At 37.4% G+C, this 12,759-nt stretch overlaps 1 protein-coding gene across 12 annotated transcripts in view; it reads right to left on the bottom strand.

Annotated features, from left to right (window-relative positions):
• Positions 1 to 7,735: 7,735 nt before the first annotated feature.
• LOC121314090 (partitioning defective 3 homolog) overlaps positions 7,736 to 12,759 on the bottom strand; it is a 377,684-nt gene continuing 372,660 nt past the window's right edge. For all 12 annotated transcript variants that reach the window (XM_041246939.1, XM_041246940.1, XM_041246942.1 and 9 more), the window contains one exon: positions 7,736 to 9,912. In XM_041246939.1, the coding sequence (XP_041102873.1) occupies positions 9,519 to 9,912 (394 nt within the window). In that variant the 3' untranslated portion in view covers positions 7,736 to 9,518. The remainder of the gene's footprint in view (positions 9,913 to 12,759) is intronic.

The raw sequence follows: 12,759 nt of genomic DNA, 5'->3' as shown, positions 1-12,759 counted from the left end.
CACCCTCTACAGCATCTCAAGCATGCTCAATAGGGTTTGGGTCAAGAGATCTCACTGGCCAATCCCGTTTCTCGATTGCTTCCTGTTGTCAGTATATTCAAGACAGAGCCCAGATTCGTCAGTGAAGAAAATTGTTAAACTGTATATTAACAGTCATCCAATCAATACATGGCACCGATCCGTCGCAGAGGTTGACTAGTATATAAAGTGTTGTCAGAAAAGTGTAGGGTTCAATAGCAAATGTGGGGTTACAAATTGTAATAATGTAGTCAACAAAGTTAGCCTTAGTCACTGTTTCAAGCATAGCATGGAGAACAGAACTGGAGAAAAACGGTGGAGCAATGAATGGAGACAGACTTGGGACTTTGGAAAGGAGAATATTTTTGTTGAAAGTGGTGAATGTATGGAATGGGTTACCATGTTGTTGCTGCTGCATCTGAGTCATTAGGATACATTAAGAAGTCTAGATGAATCCTATAAGACAAAGCTGCTAGAAACAAGCATTGATGGATAGCATGATTTTTTAAATGATTGTCTCCATGGTTCAAAAAATGATAAACAATGGGTTATATGCCCTAAAGAGGTGACTTTTTCTACAGTGTAAAAACCCATCTGATTTTAATAACTCTGTAACGTCAGAAGGCTAAAGCAAATGTAAAAGACTGAACTCCAAGGCAGTGCCACTGTAGAATCACTGCACTGCTGGCTCAGGTACAAGAACATCCTGTTTTACAAGAGACTTTTCCATAATTAAACGCACTTCTGTTTTCTAGTGTCTTACAAAGGCAGGCGCTGTAGCAAATATGTAAAGAGCCAATGTCCCTGTTGCAGCTAACATCCAAATCAGTTAATGCCAAACATGTCTTGTTTAAAAGAGGTAAGTCAATTGCATGTAAAAGTAAAAGCTTCCTCTAAACAATTGATCTTTTCTTTTTTTTATGTCGCTTTAGGTAATCTTCTGCACAGAAGATTCACAGCAGCCTAAATTAGATAAAGAATTCACTCTGAGTCTCCTCTGAATATTAACATGGAATCTGAACATGACTCCAAGCAAGCTGCTTCCCTGAGACTCACAGTAAAAGGCTGTATTAAATGAAGATCCAGTACAATACAAAGCAGGCACAGAACATTGAAACTGTTTACGCTGAACCATTATTCAAGACAGTCCTCTGGGTTATTGAGAAACATCACCAAATTGTACACCTGGTATATGAAAGACTTCTCATTTAAATATTTACCTATTGTTTAGTTTAACTCATATTTAGCAATATGTCCCTTATAACAATTATTTTTGGGGAAGTTTTAAACAGTGTATTATACACATTGCATATCACAAAGTTTGAGACAGTGAAAACATCCCAATTAATGAATGTGATTTCCAAGTTATTAGGCTTACCAGATCAATATTTCTTTAATCAATCTATCTTAAACTTGAAAAGCAAAATCTCTTTAAAGTAAGCTCTGAGCTATAACTTAAACAGGACTTTTGTTCTCTTCAGTAGCACACTGTTGATTAGTATTCTCTAATTGTTTCATTAGAAATGGATAAACGGTTTTCAATATGTATAGTAGCTGAAATATAAGTACATGACACCTGCATATATATCGATTTCTGTCTTCATTAAATCGCAACTTTATTTCATTGTTGGCTCAAAGTGCAAGTTCTAAGTTAACAGGTGAGTTCCCAGAACTACATTACCTAAGAGTTCTGTTAAACCAGTCATTGATTTAAAAAAAACAGACAGTTTAGTTAAAAATTGCTAACCTTGTGGTATTTAGATAGGTATCTAGATAGTTAAATATTGAAGTTAATTTGCTTGTCTGGGGTAGGTTCAAGATGTGATTGGAAAATGGATGGCCTTATTCAATACAGCCTTTGATGGATTTTTTATGAGATTGTTGAAGGTGTTGTAATCCACTGATGATGAGGTTATCAACTTATCCAAAGACACATAAACAACAGTTTTGCCTTCATCACACACGCATTATATACAAAATAAAACTAACAATGTACATACACAATTTATACATGCACACACATACCCCCCACATAAAAAAAAACAAAAACAGCTGTTAGCTGAGAGACTAACGGTCGGGTCGTGAACTGTAGATAATCGCTCTCTTTTTCTGTGCTCTTCCATGGTTTTCTGCCCCCTCAAAAAGAAAATAATACAAATCTGAATATTCTCTCCTACAATGACTATTTGACCTCCCAGTTTTTGTTAAGCTGACCAAATAAGCATGTTTGCTGCTTTTACTGTACACATTATTTTTTATTATCTTGTTTCATTGCACCCAGGTTAAGAAAAAGCCTAGTATGATAATTCAAGAACCAAACATTACAGAGTTGGTACTGGTGTTATTCCTCTTCATAGACCGCAACATTAGCCAGCCTGAGAGAAAATTTAAGATGAAGAAAAACTTTGGTGTGAAAACATTTCTTTAGCAATGTAATTGCTTGCAGCCATTCCTGTGTGAATGCAGCCGCGAGTAACAGGATTTGCTGTGTATAAATTGCAGACTAATTTTTTTGCTAGAGAGACTCAGCTCTGTCATCCTGAACATTATTATATATATATATATATATATATATATATATATATGAGAGAGAGAGAGAGAGAGAGAGAGAGAGAGAGAGAGAGAGAGAGTAAACTGGGCTTCATCTCTGCAGTTTGTTGTCCCTTTATAATGTTTGTACATCAGAAATACATTTGGCTGTCCAAACAGACATCTTTATTTTTATATAGTGTCTATCATAGTGGCTCACCATCACAAAGCGCTTTACAGAGGCAGGCTGTGAACTGTGCATTGTATGCAGAGTCACTTACAATAGGACGATGATTTAACATCTCATCCTCAGGGTGGCACATATATTTTTATTATGTACTTGCTTCTGTAAAACTTAGTTGTCTATTTTACCACTCTAAGCTTGCAAATAATGTTAGTGATCAGGTGAAGTGAAGATCAATGGCCGACCTCCCTACTTGATTGCAAGGCAATCCCTCTGTAATGCTGAACACCTAAAAAGCCTTCGAATCAGAACCAATAATGAGGTTGCGTTGTGTTCAATGTGTGGGTGAGCACAGCTCAATGATAACTCAGGCCACACAGCCGGGATTACTGTTCTCTATTATAGCCCTTGAAATGCATTTTAATCAGAGGTTGTTTTTTTTTTTACTGGAAGTCAAGCCTGTTGATTTGAAGGCAGAAATCGGATACTCTCTTCCTTTTTCTTGTAACGTAACTTCTACTTGATAATAAGGAAATTTAAACAAAACCTGGTTTAGTCAACTAAATGATACTGAACATTGATGTATGAATTTAACAGGAAATACTATACTGGATTAGGAAAAGTACTACTACATGTGTCAGTCACTTACTCTGAAGAACATTTAACGTTTTTAATCAATGGCTTTGGTGTGTAATCTGAGCAGACAGTACACAGAATATATTTGAATGTTACAGTATTAGACCCCATTCCTTTCAATGGAGTCCTTTACACATATTAGTATCATTTGAATCACTATGGCCCTGTGACCAGGAGGACACAACACTGTACAAAATATACATATACAGCTACTGTAAAGATCAGTGATGTCTTTGCATTGCAACATTACCTGTAAAAAGACACAACATATTGCTTAATAAAATATAAATATGGTTCTTCAGAGATGATTACTATACAGTGCCCATTTCCATACTTACAAACTGTTACACTAAGAGCAACACATCAGCAAACAAGCTCTGCGAGTAATTATCCATGCGGTTGATTATTCACATTGTATTAACATTATGAAATGCTTTTAAAACACTGCTAACCCTTTTCAATATAAACAAATTGTTTTTCACAGTCAAAGAGCCAGCTGCTCAACTTTTCAATATGTTGTACCTATCTTTCTCAAGATCATTTCCTCCTATATTTATATATATATATATAATAGATATAAATATATATATAATATATATATATATATAGGATATAATATATTATAATATTATATATATATATATATATATATATATATATATATATATATATATATATATTATATAAAATATTATATCCTTATTATTTTGAGAAGGATAGGTACAACATATCGAAATGTTGAGCCTATTTCTAAGATCATAAATTTTCATCAGGGTATGTAAACTTTTGACTATAACTGTATGAATGTGTACACAGACACCCCCACACACTTATACCGAATTGCTTATACCGGCAGAGAGCCGACATTTCATGATGGCTCTGAACCTCCTCGCAAGGTAGTTTGGAGACTCCATAGGCCGGTGTACATGGCCTGTGTTGGATTAGGATCTAACATACCACCTGACTGTATTCCAGCCATGCATATACAAATACACCACCATGTGGTACTCCCTTACCCAGAATCCCTTAGGTAAAGCAAACATCCACCATACTGTATCACCTTCTTTGCAATAAAATGTTAGACCTACAGTGTATATGAAGCCTCTGCAATTTGGCATTCAACAGGTTGTTATATTGTATAATATGATTGAAAATTACAAGCTAAAAAAGCAGCCAAAGCCACTTCTCCAGTCGAAGATGGGTTTGAAAGTTGGTCTCTCATGATTCCTTTGGCTTTTTGAAAGGGTTATAATGATTTTATACCTGTATAGAAGGAGCCATTTTGTGCTGTGTGAATGGGTCTAAGTTTTTGTTTAGATGTCTGAGATGGTCAAGTACTGGAATTTGTGTGTGGAAGTGGCTTTATAGTACAATGCAACGAGTTATCAGTGGAGGACATTGCAAGAATGGAAACATAGTGCTAAGAAGGTAGCCAAAGAAAATAGTGTTGATAACATTAATAGCTGGTTAAAGAAACAGGTGGCAACTCTTGTCAAAGGTCATGGATGAGGTGAAAAGACTTACAAATGTTTAACTCGAGTATGATCAAGATAAGAAAGAGCTGCTAATTAGCATTATAATAAAAGCATTCCTGTGCAACTCCGATACATATATTTTGCTTTTACGAGTATCCACTTCACAGTCCTCAATCTAAAGTTACAAAAGTATTTTTTCTTTGATGCTCACGGCAGACAACCTCCAGTCCCGTCCTCGGCTGCAGTGAATTTAAGTTATTTTTAATGATCATCAGGCTACAAGTACAGAAGTCAGCTGGTCTCCTCCCGACTACCAGCACAGGAGATCAGCTCACAAACCTGGAACTGCAATCTGCTGAACTCAGCAACAGACTATTGTTGGGGCAGGCAAGGGAGGTGATGCTGGGGTAGCTAATGTGCTGAACAGAAATCAGGGATGACATGCATTTGGCAGGTGGGTGAATACAAGTGCTGCACCTCTGAAACAAGCCATACTGTGTCGGTTGTTAAGGTGCTTTTGTAATGTTACAAGAACAAATGTTAACAGAGGTCCAGGCTCAATCCACCAGCACTCAAGCCACGTGTGGTTACTTAGGATTATAAGGGCAATTCACAGAGGCTGTGATTAAGTGACAGTGGTCAAGCAACTTTCTTAATCTCTAAAAGGGTGATCTTTAATGCACAAAACCATATTACAATGCTGCTATAAAATATATACCGGAAATACATTTAATTGCCCAAATTTAACTTGTGGACACCTGGCCAAAAGGGGATGATGTGATATATGAGAAGAGATGTATATACATATAGATAGACATAGTGCCATTAAAATGTATTTGCCCCCTGTCTGATTTTCTGGATTTTTACATATTTATGACACTGAATGTTTTCAGATCTTCAACCAAAATTTAATATTAGATAAAAGAGACCCTGAGTGAACAAATAACACAAAATTTTGATACTTATTTATTAAAGAAAGTTATGCAACACCCAATGCCTCCGTGTGAAAAAGTAATCGCCCCCTTAGACTCAATAACTGGTTACGCCACCTTTAGCAGCAATAACTGCAACCAAACGCTTCCTGTAGTTATTGACCAGTCTCTCACAGCACTGTGGAGGAATTTTGGCCCAATCCTTCATGCAGAACTGCTTCAACTCAATGACATTTGTGGATTTTCGAACATAAACTGCTCATTTCAGGTCCTGCCACAACATCTCAATGGGGTTTAGGTCTGGACTTTGACTAGGCCATTCCAAAACTTTAAATTACTTGTTCTTCAACCATTCAGATGTAGACTTGCTTGTGTGTTTCAGATCAGTGTCTTGCTGCATGCCCCAGCTGCGCTTCAGCTTTAGCTCACGGATGGATGGCCTGACATTCTTCTGTAGCATTCTCTGATACAGAGCAGAATTCATGGTTCCTTCAATGATGGCAAGTTGTCCAGGTCCTAATAAAGCAAAGCATCCCCAAATCATGACATTACCACCACCATGCTTGACCATGTATGAGGTTCTTACTGTGGAATGCAGTGTTTGGTTTTTGCCAAACATAACGGGGCCCATGTTGGCTAAAAAGTTCCAATTTTGACTCATCTGTCTCTAGAACATTGTTCCAGAACTCTTGAGGATCATCCAGCTGCTTTTTGACAAACTTGAAACAAGCATGTTCTTCTTAGTGAGCAGTGGTTTCCGCCTTGCTACTCTGCCATAAATCCCATTTTTGCCCAGTGTCTTTCTGATGGTGGAGTCATGAACATTGACTTTAGCCAAGGTGAGAGAGGCCTGCAGATCTCTGGATGTTGCTATAGGGTTCTTTTTGACTACCTGGAGAATTTTACAGCCTGCGCTTGGTGAGAGTTTGGCAGGATGTCCATTCCTGGGAAGATTCACTACTGTCCCAAACTTTCTCCATTTGGCTCTGACTGTGGTTTGGTGGAGCCCCAGAGCCTTAGAAATGGCTTTGTAACCCTTTCCAAACTGATAGGCATCAACAACTTTTGCCAGAGGTCTTCAGGAATTTCTTTTGATCATGGCATGATGTGCCTCTAGAACCTGTGTGCTGACAACTTCACTCTGATGGTAAGGGCCAAAGTCAGTCAGATTTATATTGGACATTGCTGGCCCAAATCAGGCCTGATTGTTAACTAAAGTATTTAAACAGCTGACCCTATTTATCCCTTTAATTGGATTGAGATAACTAGGGGGGCAATAACTTTTTCAGACCTGAAGATTACATGTTTGATTACCTTGCACACCAAACAAATGAAAGAAGCAGCAAACTTTAGTGTCATTGTTTCTCTCAGACTCCCTCTATATACTACTACAACCCACGAAAAGATCTGACCAAATTCAATATGAAAAATGTGCAAAAATGCAGAAAACAGGGGGCAAATACTTTTCATGGCACTGTATATGTGTGTGTGTGTATATATATATATATATATATATATATATATATATATATATATATATATATATATACACACACACACACACTATCTAGACCCTGTGCTTTTATTCATATCTACAAGAATAATAACATTCTCTGTATTCCCTGACTTCAAGTCTCTTTTTTGACCCTCATTTCCTACCAAGATAATTGTTCTGGGGATTCACTTCAGCAGAATTAGTTCTTATAAAAGGAAACGTAATGAGGAATGGGACTCATCTTGAGAAAGCCAATTCAAAGAAAATGATAGGGTTTAAAAGCCTGAAGAAAGAAAATAAATCTCTTGTCAAAGGCATATTTTTAATACTGACTTCACATACCATGCCATATAGCCCAGATCCTTTTGGAAAAGTATATTACAATTATAATCTGCTTCAGAAATGACTAGCTCAATTGCTCATTGCAGAAAATAGAGAGTATATACAGCAGAGATTATAGCAAACAAAATGAAACAGCCTTTTTTATTTTAAATTTGATCTGTACCAGAAAAGCAGCTGCATACTGCTCTTCATACATTATGTCAAAGTTTATAAACCAATTGCACTGTGCTTACATTAGTAATAGGTGTTTAGTTTGTATTTTAAACATTGTAGTACATAATTACTAAAGGCAATGACAAACAGGAATAAAAAGACACTGGTAACTTATGCACCACTTGTTTCACATATTGTAAAAAACAAACAGACAAAAAAAAAACAATAGTACAATATAATTATAATTCTGATATCATTATTTTGGACTTAAACGTATGTTGTGTTCACATCTGGTTTCTCAGGCACTTAACCAGTCCTGCATTCAGCACATGAAATATGAAAGAAAACACTGAAACAGCTGAGGAGACAGAATTCTCTCAGTCCCCCAGCTGCACATTAATATCACAGGTGAACCACTCGCTGTCTTCCATATGTATTCTTATTTGCAAATGCAAGTTTTGCCTGTCCATGCCTGCCTTGCGCAGTATGCAGAAACAAAGGGCACAGGGTTTTCTTCACACACATGGTGCTGCAATAGAAAGACAAAGAATACGGAAGTACCAAACACCATGCAAACTCCTCAATGCACACACAGTGGAATACTTCTTGAAAAGACATCAAAACAACAATCAATCTTCCCTTTTATGTGTTCAGCCCGACTCGTTTCCTGCGGCCACCGTTAAGTCCAAATGTTTCATCTCTTTGCCAACATAAAATTCATAGACATGGGAACACTCATTACACATACATGTTTTTGTTTTTTTTTTCTCCTAAAGAGGATACATCTATGTTACAGCGATGTCAGTTAAACATGATTATCTTTCTTACTCTTTTCACTTGTTATAAATAACGACAGTTAAAAAAAAACAACAAAAAAAACACTTATACAGATTACACAGATTGTATTTCAGCCCAAATAATCAAATGCCACTCTGCAGCATTTTGTAACGCTCAACGGTTGTACAAGAGGGTTAGTCTAAGATTTCAGATTAACCAGCTGATACTTTTTTCTCTCTTGTAACTTAATAAACAGTTCAGCAGAGACTGGCAGCAATGTTTGTTTGCGAGTCTGTAACATGTACATGGGAACGCCCAGGCATATAAAACACCTATTTTTCTTAGCCCTCTGCAAGGTTTTCTGAAAACGCCGCACAAAACAAGCACCTGCATCCCCACCAATTTTTTAAACACATGCCAAAATTGAGAGAATCGTCCAAGCCATGGGCCATTTTTGTAGTTTAAGCTCAGAATGTAGGTTCAGGACAATTTGTAAGGCAAGATTTCTCTGGCTGCTGTATAGGGTGGTAATGCATTATCTGGATTCTTAAATATAGTACATAGAGGAACTGCAACAGCAAAACTTGGAGGAAACATATGCAAGTCCAAGACACAGTACCATTAATAAGAAAGATAACATCAATGATTAGGGCTAGGTCTGTATGGCCTCCCTTACTTTTCATTATTAGATTTGCATTCCTTGACACTCTCGTTATTGTCTAGGAAATCCCTTGACAAAAGAAGCTAAAATAGGCAGACAGGGTCCATATATCAAGGCTAGTGAGTCTTTATTCCTAGATTACTCAAAGGCACTAAAATGGGATCACAGGCATATTCCACAGGCAGTCTCTTGTAAGTTGTTCACATGGAGGAGGGGGGAGAGACAAGAAAGGAAAAGTTCATTCACTTTGTTTTTATTTTTATCTTACTCTTTTTTTTTTATTGCCAGCATACACAGATTTTTTTCATCTCTTCCTTTAGGAGTAAAAAGGCCGCCCCTGTTCCGGTGCCTGCAACCTGTTGAGCCTGGCTACCTGAGACGGAGAAGGCGGGACATCCTGTCTATACGGGCCTTTGGTTGGGGTGCTGCTGGGATCCTTGAGGTTGGAGTAAGAGTCATAGCTTTTTGACCCCTCTGAGGGTGGCTTCGCCTTCGCCTGCTGCTCCTTGCGCCTCTGCTCCTGCCGCAGAAGCTCCTGGGTTTCGAGGAGCACCCTGGCGTTGAAGCCAGTTGCCCCCAGGTAGCCGTTCCGTGAGCCCTGGTAACTGGAGTAGCGCGGGTTCTCCTTGGAACTCTGAAATCCTTCTCCGGGAGGGTAGGCCTTTTCCCAAGAATCTTGGGACACTGAGCTTGGATTCTTTCGGCTTTGCCTAGAAATAAAGAAAAGGGGTTATTAATTGTAGTGGTAAAGTACTGTAAATTATACCATATAAACAGATGGTTATCACTCACTATAAATCTACACAAAACATAATTATGGGACTTAAACAGCACCAGATAACCCATTCATTTGTTGTAGTCATCATTATTTTAAATTAGCCAGCCTTTATGATCCACAGTATACCAGTCTGGCTGCTTTTCTGTAATCATATCCAAAAGAACTATTAAAAACTCTTCTTCCAGATGATGTCAATTAATTTCAATGCACCTGGGTAGATATTATTCTACATTATAAAAAACAATAAACAAACAAAAAAAAAATCTCAGAGATTCTAATACACACACACAAATCATAATGTTAAGGTTTTTTTTTTTTTTTCTTAAACTGTATTTATTGAACCAGCTGTGAAAGCAAATTAGACATGGATAAAGTGGCTGCCCTTTGCAGACCCCGATAAGGATTGTGGATTCCTAAGAAAAACTAATTGTTAAGAGCTCTAACAGAGGAGCTCAGTGAGGACCAGGGCTGGGTTGGGTAGCCAGGGTGAAATGTCAGTGAAAGTCAAATGAAATTGCGATTGAAAACCTAGTCAACAGCTTTGCACATCACAGAGTCAAAGGGAAGAGTTGGAAAGAATCTGATAAGAACAGTGACCCCGACCAGATGGCTTACTGTACAGCCAAAGTGGTGTTAAAAGACTGTCAGAGAGAACACTCTGTTAGCAGCTTACCAGATTTAGGTCTTCTGAAAGCCATGCTACTGGATGAACACGACTACTACATCGTACATCTCCTTATACTTATTATCCCTCTTTTAAGGGACATTACATGGATCAGCATTATTTTCTGGTCTTTTCTGTACCAGCGCTTGAGTGATATTTCCATGCACGTTTATAATGAAACGCTTTAGGCATACTGTATTGTTCATTTTCACTATAAACGCCCATTTCAGTTTTTTGTTGCTGTCGTGTTTATAGGCTTATCCCACAGCAAAGTACCACATAGTACAGTTCTTGTTTTATCCAAAGGTCTGCATCAACATGAATGTTTTTTTTTCATTCTTTTTTATGTGACTTGTTTTAATTAGGGCAGCCATAGCATGACCACAGTGCCCCACATTCAAACATGTGAATTGTTGCATATATGTTTAGGTCTGTGTTGGGTGTAACTCGAACATCCAAACTGTCAGCACGCGGTGTGCCTTTACTGCAGAATGGTCCACAGCCATCAAATCTTTCCATGAAACTTGTTAAGAATGGGCATTTTCATTTTAGGAAATACCATTGGTTGGATAAAGGCAAACAAGATTACTTTCCAATGTGCCTCTGCCTGGTGCAATGAGGACAGTAACATCTGTTTATACTGTGGATGCATTTCAAATGCCAGTTCTTTCATACCCTCTCCGTTTGTGACCACTGCAATCAAGTGAATCCATTTGGACTGTTTCTCAACAGATCTAGTACAATTTATTATTTTTTTTTAGTTTCAAATCCCAAAGTTATAAATTAGCTCGGAACAGATTATGAAAGTGGGACGATAACACAGAATATATGTGAATTTTTCTGATGCTGAAAAAAATCAGTAATAACAAATGTTGAAATAGCCAAGATCAAACAAGTTATAAAGCCATTGCTTTTTTAACATGGATACCAGTTTATTTATAGATTGTGCAATAAACCCTGTGTTAACCGTTACCTGGTCTAAGTGGTCTTCTGCTCCTTCCAAGCAGTACAATCCAGAGCAGATGAGCGTCTATTCAAGGCACTTTTAAAGCAGTGACCTCTACTGAGCAACCGCTCCTGTGTGATGGATTGATCATTGTTTCACTGTATATTTATGGCCCAAGTCAGCTTCGTGGACAACCGAAATTAACAATACCAAACACTGTGTTCGTTGCCCATAACTATACTGATTACGCTCCTTACTTGTTTAAAAAAATATATATATATTTTTATATTACACTATTAAAAGCAGTTTCTCAAAATAAATGACTGTTTCACTTAATTGGTCATCTGTGTGAACATGATTCACTGTAACCTACATTAATAATTGTACCGTACTTTATCCATCTTCCATTCCCTACCAGGCAAGGTAATATATAAGCCTACCCCCAACCTCCTCTACTGTTCACGTTTCAACATACATATGCACAGAAACATGGTTCATGACCACCTGCAGGTCATCAAAGCTCACTCGGATTTCAGAAAAAAAAAAAAAACGTTGGAACTTGGGCAGAATTAAAAAAACGCTTTAATTTTGTTTTTCTTTCCCCCAGAACATCATTACCATCCTGCATTTCCTTCTAAAATTTGAACTGCTTCCAAAACAGCACAAGGACTGGGTTCTAATTGCATGGACTATTTCCAATGTGTTTTTACCTTTGCTCTAACAGATACCATTTCCTCTAACATGTAACTTGACAGCTGCTACATAAAATGAAAAATGAAAAACTGTAGTGTTGAGATCTGTTTCTGTAAAGTTAGTGAATCTATGTTCTGCTATAAGCATTCAATTAGAAATATTAAAGCCTGTTCAGAAAAAAGAAAATGGATTTAGTTATGTCACTGGTTATTGAAAAACAGTGTTTTCAGGCAGCAGACTGCTTTTTTTTTTTTTTTTTTTTTTTTAAATTTTAAAGCACAGCTCACCTTACCAGAGAAGCCAGAAACTAAGTTACGGGGCATGTTACAGTAAGCAAAAAAGGCCAACAAAATGGAACATCGTCTGAAAGCAGCATTTGCTAACAGTGCACCACAAGCAGCTAGAAGCCGCCTAAAGCCTCTAATTGAAATTGCTAACCTTTTATTTCAATTAGATTGAACACACATTGATGAAAA

Source organism: Polyodon spathula, chromosome 4 (genome assembly GCF_017654505.1).
Source record: "Polyodon spathula isolate WHYD16114869_AA chromosome 4, ASM1765450v1, whole genome shotgun sequence".
Taxonomy (NCBI): Eukaryota; Metazoa; Chordata; class Actinopteri; order Acipenseriformes; family Polyodontidae; genus Polyodon; species Polyodon spathula.
The sequence above is the reverse complement of the archived record's forward strand: the minus strand, read 5'-3'. Positions and strand labels throughout refer to the sequence as shown.